The sequence below is a fragment of the Quercus robur genome, chromosome 9 (assembly GCF_932294415.1).
Source record: "Quercus robur chromosome 9, dhQueRobu3.1, whole genome shotgun sequence".
Classification (NCBI taxonomy): Eukaryota; Viridiplantae; Streptophyta; class Magnoliopsida; order Fagales; family Fagaceae; genus Quercus; species Quercus robur.
In genome coordinates, this window is record NC_065542.1 from 20,187,584 (window position 1) to 20,206,477 (window position 18,894).

At 30.8% G+C, this 18,894-nt stretch overlaps 1 protein-coding gene across 1 annotated transcript; it reads right to left on the reverse strand.

Moving 5' to 3' along the window:
* Nucleotides 1–1,115: 1,115 nt before the first annotated feature.
* LOC126699083 (acid beta-fructofuranosidase 1, vacuolar-like) lies at nt 1,116–7,373 on the reverse strand. The gene is made up of 7 exons (XM_050396641.1): nt 6,836–7,373; nt 6,588–6,596; nt 3,980–4,836; nt 2,995–3,156; nt 2,546–2,769; nt 2,010–2,097; nt 1,116–1,537 (listed from the first exon to the last, which is right to left on the reverse strand). Exons 1-7 carry the CDS (start codon nt 7,245–7,247, stop codon nt 1,310–1,312), a joined length of 1,980 nt encoding a protein of 659 aa, XP_050252598.1. The 5' UTR covers nt 7,248–7,373; the 3' UTR covers nt 1,116–1,309.
* Nucleotides 7,374–18,894: the final 11,521 nt, after the last annotated feature.

Sequence of the window (18,894 nt, forward strand, 5' to 3'; positions counted from 1 at the left end):
AGTGGACTTCATAACTACTGCCCAAATAGCTGAAAAACTTGAAAAGGACACACAGGTAATACAACTCATGATGATGAAGTTAGAACTTAGAAATGAGGTTGTAAATAATTCTTTCATAAAATGGTTATACTCACACACACAACCAGTGGGTTTTGAACCCACAACCTCATCCTCCACCAACTCTTGTAAGGAGAGAAATTGCCATTAATCTAAAGCTCATTGGCAAGAAGTTGTCCATTAGATGACAGATTCTAAAGCTTGGTTAAGCAAGAAGTTTGATAATTTCACTAGATATTCATGAACTTTTTCTTCTGTGACTTTGATTAGGATACTGCAAGGACAATCCCATATTAGAGTGTTCAATGATTCCTTGGAATTTTTCTTATGTGATCTTCATAGTTGTACAATAGGTAAGTAATAATAGCGTGGAATATGCATATATGTAGCATTCCCTATAATGTATCACTGGTTTACTGTCTTCCTTTTTGACATGCTCGAAGGGGTCACAAAGACCATTTTTCTCTCATATCTTACTATGATACCATGTTTTTATGGTTGAAATGCAGCTTACTGAAGAAGTATTTTCACAAACTGGAAAAGGAAATAAGTTTATTTGCTTCTGTGCTTGGCGCACCAGTTAACAGGGCTGTTACATAAGCACAACTTAAAATGACATTTGGAATGAGCTTAGTTGATGTTCTTTGCATACATGCTAGAGTAGGAATGCCAACTTCTGTGGTGTTCCAATAACAATGAATAATGAGTTTTGAGACATAATACTCAGCTTGACCCAGGAAAAAGCAGAAAAGTCAATTTTGGGTAATGCTAGATATATTACAAACTTTTACTACATAAACCTTATAAACTTATATGTCAATTTTTAAAAACAAGACAAAAAAGTAATTAAGAAATTTATTTATATATTTTTTAGATAACAACAATCACATCTATTATCAAATTAATTTGTAAGCTTCTTATAATACAATTGGGAATAACTTTAGAATTTCCCAATAATTTTTGTACATCTTTTAGGTTGGCTCCTTCTTCTTCTTGTTTTTCATTTCTTTTAAGGAAACAGAAGCCATAGTGAACAATCTTACAGAGAGACAACTAAATAGCAAAACTCTTAATATTTCAAAATCATTATTTATCAATTACAAAACATATCGTTGTAGGCTACAAAGTACAAACTCGCAAACCAACCCAAAATTGAAATAACATAAACTAAAACTCATCTGATTGCTGTATTGCAAGATTTCACATTTTTGGCCACCAAAATGGGGCAATGAGAGAACTTAATACTATAGGCTCAAAAGGTTTGCAATGGTTTCACTGTATCTATCTGGTCCAAGGGAAAAGGGTGAATAAATGCAGAATTCAGCTGCCATATCTTAAGTGTGGCCTTCACATTCACCCCAGTTGCATTGTTGAACAAAAATAATCTTGCTGCCCCATAAATTGCTTCTGTTGGATAAACCCTTGATGTGATCACTGTCCTCCCTCCTTGAGCAAAGCTTTCCACAATTGAATGGTCAACCTGATTTAGCCCAAAGTAAAACAAAGTATTAGGTTTGTGTTCTGTAATTTCATCATAACATTCTTAGTTTTCTGTGTTATATGAATTAGGGGCCTTGAGCCCAAATGTGTTGTAAGCACAAGACTTTTGTAAGCTTGTACTTGCAGGTCAAGTCATCTCTGTTTTGCAGGACAAGTTACTTTGTCCTACTAGGATCATAATAGGTTAGTCTAGGTTCCCTACAAATACTTTCTGATGTTTATCATTATATTGTGAAATATCAATTCAATTTTGCTCTCTTTTAACATTCTATAAAGTGTTCTTGACGACATTCTATCTGGACCTTGGTTGCAAATGCATCTATGCAACATACTTTACTCATAGAACCCAAATTTTTAGTTCCTAATGATACTCCTTTTTTTTTCTGTGTTTTCTTGGTAACCAATTCAAAAGTGAATTTTTCAGCTTTAAGATGAGAAAGATTCTCACTCACCAGTACTCTCATAGAAAACTTTTCATCCTCAAGCACCGGAACTTGGCTTCCATAAACTTGGTTGAAAACATCATTTGCCCTTGATGACCTGCATTAATTAACCAACATCTCATGTTACATTTCTTTCTCACAAGCTGTATCCTTAACATTTGATTATAACACAAGCTGCATATTTAAGAAGGAATTTACTAACCATATACCTAATGCTAAAAAATATGAACAAAGTTCAGCTAATGATCCATACTAGATAACACATGTCATCATTTACTTCTTTTTTAATCATTTTCTATTTGAAATAATCAACTGTGCATTTGAATTAGCTTTTACTAATTTGTTGAAAGTGGTTAAATGCACAGTTGTACCTAAAAAAGGACTTCTAAAAAATTGTACTATTAGGGAATAAGCTAATAAGCTACTGTCAAGATGCTAATCCAAATGTAAATTTTATCACTTTCAAATCTCAGTAAATAAAATATTTTCTTGGAAATGGATATCAAGCTATAAGGGGAGAAAGTCATCAAAGAAAACAAACATACCTTCTTTCATCAGCACAGAAATAAGTCTGGAGACCACCATCACTTGTATTGGTAGGACGGAAATAAATAGGGGTCAGCTCAGAAAGTGTTTCATCAGCAATAACCAAAAGGCCAAATGGTCCCAAACTGCTTCTGTCAACAACACCACCACGACAACCTCCATTGGCTTCATTAGTCTCCTCCAATCCTAATGATTCTATTTCAAAATCGGCGAATATGTCTAACTGTCAACATGTTCAGAAGAAATATGCTAGTGAGCAAAGAGTTATTGACAACAACAACAAGAAACAAGTCTAGTCCCAAAATTTTTGAGTCGGCCATGAATTTTCAACAGACTAATTAGGTTCGCCACATATATTTTTTTCCGCAATTCAGGGAAATATTTTTATTACCATATAACTAAAATTATGTGTAACAAGTTCACGTAAAAGCTAGACTGATTAATTAACCTGTGTTGCTGTGCCAATGTTCAGCTCCACAACTGATCCAGGTTTAACCACCACACCTTCAAAGTCTGTGCTGTTCAGTCTCAAGCTCTCCACCTCTTCTACAGGCCATTGAAGTATATTGGTTCCGGTCTTATTGTCAAACAACACAGTCCTTGGAATGGTCTGTAGAATTCAGAAATAAGTTGTGTACATTAAATTACTTTGCCTTTCATTTCTAGTAATAATTGTATAAAACTTAAAATCCTTCCTATTAAAAGGGAAAAAAAAATGTCAAACTTCACATGCCAAGGATTGATCAGGTTAAGATACTCAAAAGAAATTTGTACACCTCACTAGGTAAATTTTATTTATTTTTTATTTTTAATGTAGAGTAATATTGTAGTTATAAGTTATAACTAATTTTAAACTGATATGTCTACTTTTAAATACAAAACAACAAATGTAATTCAAAATTTTATTTTTTATAATATAATTGGTAGTAAACATTTTATGACCACGACTTGAAAGAGACCAATTCTACTATTGCTTTTGACTTTCCACGCATTTTTTTATTTATATACATGTAACATGTGCATATATTTTTGTAGAAGAAGATGACCTTAATTGATTTTTCAAAACAAAAACAAAAGACGATTACCTTAATATAATATAATATATCTTAAAGAAAAATGGACATACATTACGTGACGTTTTCTCTTAACTTGACGAGTACATTTACTTGTACCAAATGGTCCAGAATTCCAGATCACCCATTTGGACCAATTTCTCAATTAATAAACATGGTTTACTATAGTTGCTGAACCGTATATGAACTCTTATTTTATATAATATAATATTGAGAACTCTTATTATATTAATGTTTCTTTTAATTAGTGTTTCAATTAAACTAATTAAATAAAAAAATAAACCAAGAAAAGTTTTTTTTTTTTTTTTTGAGAAACAACCAAGAAAAGTTCTCAATTGAAATAGGATTTATTAATATTACCTGAAGAGATGCCCATCCCTTTGCCAAGTCATCATATTCAGTATCAGTTTCATTTATCCAACCCCACAGGACCCGCCTCTCCTTTACCGGGTCATAAAATGTCTTTGATGCATAGTATCTCCCATAGTCATATTTCAACCCGAGACCCACATCCTCAGCCGGGTTATCGGGTGCCCATGTATCATTATTTGCAAAATAGATCCCAAGTGCATAAACATCAACCTTTGAATCATCCAAACTTGCCTTTAATAGATGTTTGATTCCTGGGCCATTTACTGAAGTATCCAAACCCATTGACCCATTAATTGCAACTGGGTAAAAGTCCACACATTCCCACATACCCGTATCCGGGACCTCATGCAAGTAATTATCCAATAAGTCAAATGTGGTAAAGTTTGTGGTTGTGTATACAAGAGAAATACCCGTTCTATTGACCTTAGACCCGATTGTGACCCGCCACTTTCCATCGGGTCCAAGCCATGCAGTGGTCGGGTCCCGATACTCATCTATTGCAATTCCAATTGGGGGGATCAAGACCGGGTTATCCGGGTATTTGACCCAATCCAAGAGGAGGGGATCAGATAGGTTGGCAGGGTAGGCAAGATTTTGCACCTGTACACCATCAACAGTATCACCTGTGTAGAGCATTACGATTTTGCCATCTGGCAATATCGTAGCGGACCCGGTCCACACACCATTGGCATCATACCAATGATCAGGGACCATTGCGAATGGGAGATAGAGCCAATGGATCAGGTCCCTTGATACGGCATGACCCCATGTGATGTTGCCCCACACTGCTGAATCTGGATTGTATTGGTAAAATAGATGATACCATCCCATGTGATACAATGGACCTGCAAGTACACAACATTATTCACCTTTTAGTGTTAAAAATATTTTTAACACACCAAAAAAAAAAAAAAAATGTAAACACTGCATTTGAAGTTTTGTTGGTGCTTTTTAAAAATAAATAATAAATAAATGAACAAAATTGACAGATCCATTAATTTAGACCGACCAATTATTTTGTCCCTACTACTAGAAAAATCAGAATTTTACTATCTAATGGATCTCATTTAATAAATCAATAATAATTAATTAGTTCATGATTAATTTATCATATGTCTACTAAATTGAATCCTTTATATGATAGATCCTAATAGTATTTTAATGTGATATGAGTCATATGAAAGCACTCATAGGATTCCACCGTGCCAGACCAGAATCCTATACAACCAAATCACACCCGCCATGAAGTGCCAAACTAGAGCTATCATCCTTGTCATTTTAATAATAATGCTTTAAAAGACCGGACTGTGTACCAACCAACCCTTACCAAGAAGTCAGAGTAATAAAAATGAAAAGATACAAGGAAAAAAATAATAATAGAGTATTAGATTTTTCACCTTTACATAGAGTTTGACCTAATATTCTATATCAAAAGAGTTTTGAAGCTAAATAATTTAATATGTTTATACTTAATTAGGAAAAATAGTTAGAAAATCTCATTTAAATTGTATAAACTCGAGGAAAGCGTTAGTCACATTTCTGCTTACATCCCAAAATATTAGTCAAATTGAAATTTAAACTTGTTATAATCATTTATAATCTCAATAATAATCATCTTATAAACACCCGATAAGAGATTCAGCACACGCCCACACAACACCCATTCAAACAACCCAATCCAATTAAATTGGTACGACTTAATGCATACCAGATATATGGGTTTTTGTCCTGATCTAAACAGTAATTTAATGAATGTGGAATACATGACAATGTCTTGATTTCAAAATGCTAGCTAAGTATGATTAAATATGCCTTTGAATTTACTGGACCAATCAAACTAAAAGAGGCCTACATTCATATCAATATTCAACCATCCATTTGATCAAAAAAAAAAAAAAAATTCAACCATCCATATCCACAAAATCATGCAATAAGTCCTTCCCAACATCCATGTTTTGCTGTCAAGGGTACAGACAGACCCTCATGCCAGGAAATTGGCCAGCTAATCTTGGCAGGGCAAGACATGCTCTCCTATTTTGTCCACGTGCCTGAAAGCACTCTCCATTTCTAGCAAAATTGTTTTTAACAAGTACAACTTTTATCTCATTTAATTTTTGTTTATTATGGGCCAGAGAGGTTACCAAACTTTCTATCCAAAAAAAAAAAAAAAAAAAAAAGAAGCCCAGATACAACCACAAATTTATGGCGTTGGTGGCAAAATTTCATACGTCCCCTTTTTTTTTCAAATGATCAAGTAATCCCAGCCGTCTGATTGGTGTACTTTTTTTGAATTTCACGGGAAAGTCATTACCCTATAAAGGGAACCAATCAATTGGACGGTCTAGATCAACCTACCATTCAAGCTAATAGGATCAACTTTTATTGGATCAGAAGGTGCCACAATACATTCACGTGTATTTTCAACTAACTTCATAATAAGTAAAATAATAATATAAGAGAGACAAGCTAGCTCCAAAGAACTATATGTGTTTTGATTAATTAAGAAACAAATAATGGACTATGCAGATAATAAAATAATAATGACTTTGATGTAACTTTGGATTTGATTAAAAAAACAGGGTCTGTAAAGGCTTACCATCAGGATCTGAAGCAGGACCAACGAGAAATCCCCGAACAAACAGCAAAAGAAAATGACAATAGGAGGAAAAAAAAAACATTGAAGGGTTAGTACCATAATGATAATAAAGGTTGGACTTGGAAGTAAGAAATATAGTTAATAATAAAGCTAAATCTTACCTACCATTAATACAAAAAGAAAGCATTGAAAATCAACAAGAATGCACTTTTTATCAATTTGAAAATATATTTGTGTGTTGTACCTACCATTCATCCAGTTTTTTTGAGGTTGAAAGTGGTAGGAAGTTCTTTGCCAAGAAAGCATAGCGTTTGTCCAATTGTAAGAAACTCCATGATGGCCGGAAAGAGACGGGTTCGATTTGGCTGATACTCCTTGTGCTACCCCTCTAGGCACCTCCGGGGTCGAAATGTTGTAAAACGACGTAGGTTTTGTCGACAATGGTCGGTCTTTTTCGGGTTTGTCTAAGCTTGCCGGTTCAGGGCTTTGGATAATGATTAATGTCACTAATGACATGAGGAAAATCACGGAGACAAAGATCACAGCAAAACCCTTTAAGGGTCTCCGGGGACTTGGTTGAGAGGAGTGGTCCGGTAAGGGAGAGTAGTAAGAGGAATGTTCATAATGAGAGGTGGATGTGTGGTAAGGATTGGTGTCCATGTTAAGCTAGTTGAGGGACTAGATAGAGAGTGATAATAAGAAAATGAAATAGGGGTGCTTAAATAGAGAGGGTATGAGAGAGATGAGAGAGAGAAAAAGATATGTGGGTTGGTGTGTAGAAAGCCCATCTTGCTAGGGGAGGACTATATATAGGGAATTGTGGATGGTGTAAACGATGTAATTCTGTTTTTTTTTTTTTTTTTTTTCCTTTAATTTTTATTTAAGGTTGGAGGAAAATTCTAATGATTGTTGAATAGTGTATTTTTGTACGCGCTTTGCTAATTGTTTATGGATTAAAGGTAAAGAGTTCTATTGAGAGGAAGGAAATAGACTAAACACGCCGTAATATATTTAAAAAACTAAAAAAAGGAACCTTTTTTTTATGAGTTTGTCAAATAGTTTTCTGCATCATTTATAATTTTAAAGATCGTGTTAACGAATATCTTTAGGGAAATAGTTAATAAATCATTTTATAAAAGTTTTGATATTATTTTTATAGAAAATATAAAAAAGTTGTTAAAATAATTAATTGTTTTATCATTTTTTTTCATAAAATGTTTTTAAAAATAGTTCCTAAATCAATACCTTTAGAGCATTTGTTAATTTTTCTCAAATTTTAAATAATGTAACAGGCTAAATACTTATTAGATCCAAAATGAGAGAGAGAGAGAGAGAGAGAGAGAGAGAGAGAGAGAGAGATGAATCATGTGGGGGGTGGAGGGCAAAAAGAAAGTCAAGGCAGATAAGTGGGATCCAAATAATTGTTTTGTAATCAAACCTTTTTTGTCTTGATCTGTTATTTGTCTCGGCTTATCTAGATGTTGTTGATTAATCTATACCTTTAAACAGTGCGGCTGCTGCAGCAAACAAATTTGGATCAAGCGTAATCAACCAGATAGAACCTGAGCTTCCTTATAAAGCCTTATAGAAATTACTTATTTTTATTTGACCCCAATACATTCTTTATTGCCCACCTTCTAGTAAAAAGAAATAATTAACAAAATACCTGGCCTGCATCATAGAGTTCTTAAAAATCCTATTAATTTATTTTGAAATGAAAGTGGTTTTGAATTTTACTATATCAACAACAACAACAAAAAAAAAGATCATTTTTTTATGAATTTTCTAAACAGTTGGGAAAATTTCGATCAGTTAGCTATCACTGATTTGCTATCTATTTAAATTGTCGATAATTTGGTGAATTATAATCCATTCATTTTATAGTTGATAGATAAAAGGGCTAAACTTTTAGAAAGTTTTAATACAAGAATAAATAAATGAATAAAAATAATTATGTTCTCCCGAAATCACTTGGTCCAATAGCAATTATTATCATGCATGGTAAGTTTATTATTATTTTTTTTTTATTTGATGAGATAAAGGAGGACAGGGGCGATCATGTGTGACTCACCCCCTTGAATGTGACCATGGAGGCACTCTCCGCTATGGAATGTTGGATTGAGACATAATTATTGTGACTAAGGTACTACAAACCTTACCCTAGCACCTAAGTTGTAGCTTATGTGGATCATAAAGGAAATGTTTAGACTTTAGTCCAATACCTGAAAATTTAATACTCAGTACATGGTGATGTTGGTCCACTCACCTTAACAACTGAGGTACTACTGTACTAGCCTATTAGGTCTACTCATTTTAACTACTGAGATGCTACTGTGAGGTCTTATCTCTTATTTCATATAAAGTTTTTTTTTTTTTTTTTTTAGCTCCAATTTAAGTATTAAACACTTGCAGTTTCACAAAATATATTTGTCATAACTTGAAAAGCTCTTGTTTTGAAATTAAAAGAATATTTTGCGAAAGAATTTAATGCATATATTATACTTTTAAATATAAAAAGAAAATATTTATTTTTCAACTAAAAAAATGCTTTTCAAAGTTTTTTTTCCTCTAAAAAAATATTTTATTTTTTGATAAAATAACATCGAACCTTATGATTTTGGATTATAAAAAAAATAGATCCAATAGTTTCATAATTAATAAATTAAATCCTTTTTTTTTTAAGTAACAATTTAAACACTATGGGTCCATTTGGATACAGCTTATTTTTGCAGAAACTGAAAACACTGTAACAAAATAATTTCTAAATGCGTAAATAGTACTGTGGGACCCATTTTTAATGAAAAAGTTGCTGAAAAGTGTAATTTATAGGACCCGTGAACAGTGCACGAGTGCACTGTTCACCATTGACTTGTCAACAATTGCGGGCTAAAAAAAAAAAAAAAAAAAAAACGCAGATTACAAAACGCAAACGCCAAATTAATTTGAATCCAAACTGGTACTATAACTTCAAAAGTAATAAGTTAAATCCTGAAATTTTAAAAAGTAACAAATTAAAATCCTCAGTATTTATTATTTAAACCCCAAACACAATGTTATCCCACTTAAATGGGTTATAATTAATTTAATTCATTACTTTTAAAATATCAAATTTTAATTTGCCATTTTAAAAATTATAAGATTTAATTAAAAAAATTAAATCATATAGTTTCTAAAGTAATAAATTATATCCTAAAATTTTAGGATTTAAAAAATTAAATCCTTAACATATATTAAACCTAAAAAAAATTTATTCCACTTAAATGGATGGTAATTAATTTAATTTATTACTTTTTGAAATGTCATAATTTAATTTGTTATTTTTAAAATTATAAGATTTAATTTCTTACTTTTTAAAATCTCAGGTTTAAATTTTTTCTTTTTAAGTTATGAAATTTATTTTGTTACTAACTATAAGCTCTATATATACACACACACACATAAGATGGGGAAAATTTCCTCACATTGAATGCTCTAACTTTTTTTTCAGATGTAAGACACGTTGTATTTAAAAATTAAATAAATGTCACGCATGTAAACCTAAAAATGTGAAGAAATTTCAAGTAACAAACTGCAACTTTACTGTTTCTCAAAAAAAAAAAAAAAAGATCATTTTTTTATGAATTTTCTAAACAGTTGGGAAAATTTCGATCAGTTAGCTATCACTGATTTGCTATCTATTTAAATTGTCGATAATTTGGTGAATTCTAATACATTCATTTTATAGTTGATAGATAAAAGGGCTAAAATTTTAGAAAGTTTTAATACAAGAATAAATAAATGTATAAAAATAATTATGTTCTCTCGAAATCACTTGGTCCAATACCAATTATTATCATGCATGGTAAGTTTTTTATTTTTTATTTTTTTATTTGATGAGATAAAGGGGGGCAGGGCGATCATGTGTAACTCACCCCCTTGAATGTGACCATAGAAGCATTCCCCGTTAAAAAATATTGGATTGAAACATAGTTACTGTAAGTTGTAGCTTATGTGGATCATAAAGGAAATGTTTAGACTTTAGTCCAATACCTGAAAATTTAATACTCAGTACATGGTGATGTTGGTCCACTCACCTTAACAACTGAGGTACTACTGTACTAGCCTATTAGGTCTACTCATTTTAACTACTGCGGTACTACTGTACTACTATTAGGTCTACTCTTTTTTTTTTTTTTTTTTTTTTTTTTTTTTTTTTTTTTTTTTTTTTTTTTTTTTTTTTTTTAGCTCCAATTTAAGTATTAAACACTTGCAGTTTCACAAAATATATTTGTCATAACTTGAAAAGCTCTTGTTTTGAAATTAAAAGAATATTTTGCGAAAGAATTTAATGCATATATTATACTTTTAAATATAAAAAGAACATATTTATTTTTCAACTAAAAAAATGCTTTTCAAAGTTTTTTTTCCTCTAAAAAAATATTTTATTTTTTGATAAAATAACATCGAACCTTATGATTTGGATTATAAAAAAATAGATCCAATAGTTTCATAATTAATAAATTAAATCCTATTTTTTTTTAAGTAACAATTTAAACACTATGGGTCTATTTGGATACAACTTATTTTTGCTGAAACTGAAAATACTTAACGAAATAATTTTTAAATATGTAAATAGTACTGTGGGACCCATTTTTAATGAAAAAGTTACTGAAAAGTGTAATTTGTAGGACCCGTGAACAGTGCATGAGTGCACTGTTCACCATTGACTTGTCAACAATTGCAGGCTGAAAAGAAAAAAAAAAAAAAAAAAAAACGCAGATTACAAAACGCAAACTCCAAATTAATTTGAATCCAAACTGGTACTATAACTTCAAAAGTAATAAGTTAAATCCTGAAATTTTAAAAAGTAACAAATTAAAATCCTCAGTATTTATTATTTAAACCCCAAACACAATGTTATCCCACTTAAATGGGTTATAATTAATTTAATTCATTACTTTTAAAATATCAAATTTTAATTTGCCATTTTAAAAAGTATAGGGTTTAATTAAAAAAATTAAATCATATAGTTTCTAAAGTAATAAATTATATCCTAAAATTTTAGGATTTAAGAAATTAAATCCTTAACATATATTAAACCTAAAAAAAATTTATTCCACTTAAATGGATGGTAATTAATTTAATTTATTACTTTTTGAAATGTCATAATTTAATTTGTTATTTTTAAAATTATAAGATTTAATTTCTTACTTTTTAAAATCTCAGGTTTAAATTTTTTCTTTTTAAGTTATGAAATTTATTTTGTTACTAACTATAAGCTCTATGTATACACACACACATAAGATGGGGAAAATTTCCTCACATTGAATGCTCTAACTTTTTTTTTAGATGTAAGACACGTTGTATTTAAAAATTAAATAAATGTCACGCATGTAAACCTAAAAATGTGAAGAAATTTCAAGTAACAAACTGCAACTTTACTTTTTATCAAAAAAAAAAAAAAAAAAAAAACTGCAACTTTACAAATATATATTTTTGTTAAATTACGTAGAAGGATTAAACTGCTTTTATATTTTATATTTAATTTATTCTTTATTTATTTTTAATTTTCAAATTTTAATATATTTTTTATTGGCCACAGGCAAAGACCAAAGAGTTGGGTAATTCAGTTTCGTACTCCAGACAAGTACGCTAATCAAGGATTTGTAGCTGTCCTTAGCAAAGACGTGTGGAGTAGGGTCCTCGTGAAAATTCCCAGTTTGAGTGGTCCACTCATTCATCAATCTCAACAAGTAATGTTTAATCTTTGTGGGTGTAGTTTCGTTTATCTAAAAGGCCACTTTACCATGGGTGCCGTGAGCTATATGTGGGTGATGTATGCCTACGATTGGAAATTTTCCAACAATCTTGTACTAATTTTGTAGAGATATTTCAAGCATTGTTTGGATATGATCAAAAAGAATGAATTTGCGGAGATATTTGTTTTGGTATGATCAAAAAATTGAATTTACAGAGATATTTGTAAAGTCGTCCATGGAAGAGAATTTCAAGCCAATCTCTAAAAAAAAAAAAAAAAATTTGTGAAGTACAAATGAGAGATGTCGGAAGATTTGCTAACTTTAGAGATGTTGCAAAAGATATGTTAAGATTTAAATTCATGATAGAATTGGATTTCATTTTAATGTAGGTCAGACCAAAATGCCAAAACACTTGTTTGTGGTAATAAAAGACTTTATTAATTAAACTAATTAAAATATACGTTAGAATAAGTTATTGAATAAAGAGAGATAATCTTGTGAGCGGTGGGATTTTCTTTTATTAGAGAAACCTCCTATCTAAGAAATTATAGAGTCCTCTAGTAGACCACGTCACTTGTCCACCATTCCACTAAAAAACTTCCACTTGTTTAAAATTGCTAAATCAACCATTCCACTAAAAAACTTCCACTTGTTTAAAATTGCTAAATGAGTAATTAATTTCTGTTTAAAATTTTTTTTCTAACTAACAATTTTAAATAAGTGGAAGTTTTTTAGTGGAATCGTGGACTACATCACTTATCCACCACGTGGATCTTATAATTTCTCCTCCTATAGAGAAGAAGCTTTGAAGGACTTGATTGCTGGATTGAACCCTTTGTTCATTGTGATTTCCTATGAGTATAGATAGATCATCATGTTCCTTCTTGGCTATCCCTTAAGGGATCGCTGAGAAGTCTCTAATGCTAAAGTCAACATCTATAAAATGAATCCTAAGGTTTTTCAGTTACGAAATTGCATACCTCTTCCTTCAGGTTTGGTCCGTATTCATATAGGGGTTTGGTCCTCTTGAATTCCTCATGATCGTTCTTCTCGTAATTTAACCCTTATCCAATCAAATTCCTTCAAGCCCATCAATGGTTCCGAGAAGTGGTGGCAAATACCATTATGGTAGATTAGATTTCTAGCATATCCAATACTTCAATTGGCTCTTCTTGACATGATAATGTACGGATCACATTTTGTTATCTGACTTTACTAAATTACTATCCTTGAATGTCCCAAACTTCCGACCTCATGACTTCGAATTAATTCATTCAAGTTTGTTTCTCAATCATGGATCTCAAACTCCTCCAAATACATTAACAAACCAAATCTCCCCCTTCTAACATTTTTAAGTACAATATATCCTCTAAAGACTTTGAAGTTACAAAAATGAAATTTGCACAAATCTTCCATAGAAAATAGACTCAAAAAGTTTTTTATTCTCATATTTTTTATCAATAATTCGAGGAAGATATTCCTTTCTTTTCTTTTCTTTTTTCAGTATTCATTTTTATTTTGTTAAAGCACAATTTAATTATATATAAAATAAATAAATAAATGTATCCTTGTGCAATCTGTATTAACTTGAAAATGAAGCTATGAAATAGTGGTTTCGTGGTCGGCATATATACTTGGATTGCTTGCCTTGCTTGTCTTTTCCCCTTGCATTTATTAAAGCCCGGACAACAACTGAAGTTTGTATTTATCAATAAAACAGTGAACCATTTAATCAAGCAGTGTTTCTACAATTCCACTCTCTCAATCATCACAAGGCACAGACAGCCATGAACCATTTAATCAAGCAGCGTTTCTACAATTCCACTCTCTCAATCATCACAAGGCACAGACAGCCATCATCTGTCTATGGACCCGTCGAAAATCAATTGAAGCATTCTCAAAGTATAACCAATTAAAGAGCATCATGTTATTTTGGAAAAGTCACGAAGTTGGGTGGTCAAATTGTAAAGCTCTAGAAAGATTATAAAGCTCTAGAAATTGTAGCTATAGTTTTCAATTGAGTGATTGAGTACAAGTAATGAGGCAAAGTATAAAACTCTAACACATAACAACTTGTGGACAAGTTGATTTGGTTTTGGAGTAATCCGAGTTTGATGAACTCGTAGTATTTTCTAAAAATATTGTTAAAAAAAGAAAGATAAGGTTCATCTTTGTGACTTTGTCTCTTCATAATTATTGTAGACTCATCTACAACTATCCTTTCATGTGCTCCACGTGATTGGGAAACCTTGAATAAAGTCATGAAAAAGTTAAGGGCATCCAGCGAACCAGATTGGGAAAGCATTGGTTGTGTCTGTTTTGGAATTAATCCTATTTTGCTAGTCTTTTAATTTTCATCCACAATCTTATTATTATTTTTATTCTACAAACAAGAGTATTCAAACCTCTTTCGAGTGTATGCAATTTTTTTGTCTCACACGCATCAAGTTATCACAAGGAGAAATTCTTTAAAGGTGGCCCTAAGATGCTGACAAAAGGTTTCGAACTTAGGATCTCATAGTTATCATGAAACCTTAAGAACCACAAAACTAACTCCTTGAAGTTCACAATCTTACTTATTATTGGGAAAAATTTGCAAAATAATATATATATATATATATTTATTTATTATTTATTTAAATTGTTATTGGTTTGAAGTTAAATGTGAATCTAGAATTTTTTTTTTTAATCGTATTTCGGAAAAAAAATGTTTCAACACTTAAAATCAATGTATTTTTTTTTATGAAATCATGTTTTCAAAACACAATTTTTAGAAGAAAAAAAGAAAAAGAAGTTAGAACCCAAATAGTTTCAAAATGATGCAAATATAAATAATAATTATTAAAATGATATCATTTTACAAATTTTGCCCTTGTTATTGGGATTTAATAGATTTGAAAATTTTTACATTACTTATCTCTACATATTAAGAGGATTTAAAAGTTAGTTACGGCTTAAAAAATGTCAAAAATACCCCTAATATAATTAAATAATCATTATTCTTAAAAATAAAAAATAGGGTTAAAATTGTAATTCAATAAAATTAAAAAACAAAAAAAAAACTACCAGAAAAACTTTTTTCCTAAAACACTCTTTATTTAAATATATCTCACACACGTTTGATACATTTTTTCCTAAAAACTAGTACATACTAAACCCAACAGTTTACTCCATTTGAAATCCTAAATTTTAGTTTCTTAAAAATCCCTTCTACAATAGATAAATTCAAATTGAAAAATTACATTAAACTCAAAATAAAAAAAGAGCTTCATCGCACATGTGAAACGCGTGTGATGAGGCTAGTTATTTTTAAGCATTTAATATCAATCTTTTTATATATAAAAAAAAAATCATTTAATATCAACCTTAAAAGCAAAGAAATAAATGGACTTTATTATTGGGGCCACTAAATTAATTGGGGTTACTTTAATTTTCTATTATAAGGTACTAGTTTAGGAAATAATATTAAAATTGTTAAAGTAGAAAAGATAAAATAATTTTTAAATTTATAAAAATAAGAGAAATATAAGGATTTTAGGCAGCTGTTTATTTTTATTTTTTTAATTTTAATTATCTTTAATTAGAAAATAGTGAGGACAATATATATATATATATATATATATATATTTAGAAACAAAGAATGATCAGTCCTACTTTGAAGGAGACTCAGAGATTGTCATAAATTCCTTATGATGTGGCAATAAGCTCTCTTCTTATTTTGGTCATATAATTAGAGATATTTTGTCTTTCTCTAACTTGTTGTTAAGTTGTCCTTTCTCTCATTCTGTTAAGTAAGGTAATGCAGTTGCTCATGTCTTAGCAAATATTAACTTTATTATTATAGCTGATTTACCAACTTCGTAATACAAAGTTTCAATGACCTCCTATAAAAAAAAATAATAATAATAAAATGATCCCTGTAAAGAGGATTTGTGAATTTCATTATACATATTGTATAGTCAAAGAGAATTGAATAGGAAGTTGATAAAATGAGATTTCGCCCCGTTTGTGTGTTCCTCGTTAGTACCTTTGGACGATGTGCGTGTTCCTGTTTAAGAGAAAAAACCAAGTAAATGATGACACCGGTTTGGGGCCTGCCAAGGACCCTCCGATGCTTAAATTAGCTTAAACTTTTTAGAAATAAATAATCTATAGAGTAATTTGTGTGTGATGTTCAAAATGTCCCACTTACTTGTCTCTCCTAGCTTTATATATCCTTTGTGTGAGTAAATATTCAATCTGTTGGCCTCACCTTACGTTGCACTTAAGCTAGAGGATTAATGGCTTAGTAATGACCACCTAATCCTAGCCATTTAAGGTTCGTAATGACTATTAAATGTACAGAAGTGGACAGCGGTAATGGCTCCACATCCATTTATCATTTGGTCATTAAATGCTGAATTTATGTCTGGGATTAATGTGCTTACACTCATCCATACCTAACACGTCACTTACTTGGACGGTTTGTAGTATGGACGACCATTTTATCGTTCTTCTTCAAAAGTCTCTCCCATTTGCAAAAAAAAAATATATATATATATATATATATATATGAATTTTCATGTTTTTTCATTCGGCCACGTGGAATCTTGTGCCCAGAAGATCTGGAATTCTATAGATTTTGCCTTTGCACTTTCGGTTTTTGCCACCATTCTCATGGAGACAGAATCCACATTCATATTGGTTAGACCGGTAGTTGGAAAAAGGAAATTCTACGATGACTTTGGTCAACTTCAAAAAATTACCATGACTTGATTTATCTTTTCTTTTCTTTTCTTTTTTTTCTTTTCTGTTGCTAATATGGATTGATTTAACTTAAATTTGAATCAATGATTAGATGAATTTATGAAAGAAAATTATGAATTAATTTATTTAATTTTAACGTTTTAATAACAATTGTTATTTATTGAAGAATAAGGAAAATTATTGATTACATTATGGTGACTTGATCAAGTTATATATGAGCAAGGAAACCTTTCCAATTCACTTTAGAGCGACCCTAGCCACCAAAAAAAAAAAAAAAAAAAAAAAAGAAAGTAATTTTCATTTTTTAACTTTTGTTACAAGAATGGTATTTTCTACTCAATAAAGTGGTCTAAATAAGTGACTAAAAGTAAAAGAACAATAATATTTTAGATCAAACCCCAAAATGTATTCAGCCAATACAAACCCCAAAAAAAATCACTTTCGAAAAGAGCACCATGCCTTCTTATATTTGCTCAATATTAATTTCACTTGGATGCATATAGGAAGCACCACACGATTTCACTTTGGATGCATATAATATAACAACATGTCAAAAAGCACAGACAGGAAAGTTGAAGACTTGAAATTCTGGACTTAAATGTACATGTAATGTAGAGGAACAATTATCTCATGAATTCAATATATGTATCGTCTCTCTCTTTCTCATAACATGTGAATCTCATATAATTTTAAGACTTACATACTGTGAGAGAGATTATGCATATGCCGGAAACATAAAATATCTTCTCAAGATAGAGGTGGGAAGTTTTCCTTTCTTTTCGTTTTTTTTTTTTTTTTTTTTAACAAGTACATATAACACAACTTATACATCCATACAATATTTGTGTGTGTGTAAACATCCGTACAAGATTGACTATGTGATTTCACCCACCATTTCTCATTAATTAAGGAAGGAGATACCTAAAAATCAAGGTATATAGGAGACTTCAACTTGATGCAAACACTATAAGTTCAGCAAAGTTGTCAACTGAATTTGAAATTAAGGTAAGATGGGGGCATGTGACATACCTAATATCTTAACCAAACCAGTCTAAATCAAGTATTCCTTTTGTGATCTCAAGCACAAAAAAGATGTAACATATCTTGACTAAGCCAGTCTAAATCAAGTATTTGTTTTGTCATTTAAAAACCAAACAAGGTGCTCAAGCTCCTTTGCAAATTATTGCAAAGCTCTAGTAGGAATGGTAGGTGTAAAAAGCCCTGAAGACTGTTTGAAAAAGAATCATTGGATCCTAGGACCGACATTAGGTCTTGACTATTATTTGACAAATATACGACAACCCTTTTAAATAGTGCTTTTGTACCTGTTTATTCTTCCATCTTTGTCGAGTTCAAAGGCACAGATCTAGCTTTGTGCAGAAAGCATATGGATGTGTCTTCTAATTTATGGGTAAATTACTCATTTACATGTACCACTCATGTGGTGAACTCTTAAAATACATGGCGACTATGTCGTTTATTTGCGACATTTAAGCCTATTTGGCTTGCTTTATGAGACATTTCTGTTAATTTTGACTTAATTTGATGATGTAGCAATGTTAATCTTTGTGGGGTTGTTTCAATTAGCAAAGCCACTTTACCATGCCGTGAGCTATATGTGGGTGATGCATGTCTACGTTGAAAATTTTCCAACAATCTTGTAATTTGCAGAGATATTTCAGCATTGTTTGGATATGATAAAAAAGAATGACAAATGCTGATTTTTAGAGTTCGGTAACGGAAGAGAATTTCGAGCCAATCTCTAAAAAAATAACTGTGAAGTACAAATTGGAGATGTCGGAAGATTCACTAAATTTAGAGAT

Excerpts from the sequence above, each read along its gene's own strand:
- LOC126699083 (XM_050396641.1), bottom strand. The coding sequence starts at position 7,247 with ATGGACACCAATCCTTACCACACATCCACCTCTCATTATGAACATTCC. Across the intron at positions 3,157-3,979 it reads AGGGATGGGCATCTCTTCAG|ACCATTCCAAGGACTGTGTT; the intron begins GTAATATTAATA and ends TGAATTCTACAG. Across the intron at positions 2,098-2,545 it reads TTCTGTGCTGATGAAAGAAG|GTCATCAAGGGCAAATGATG; the intron begins GTATGTTTGTTT and ends TAATTAATGCAG.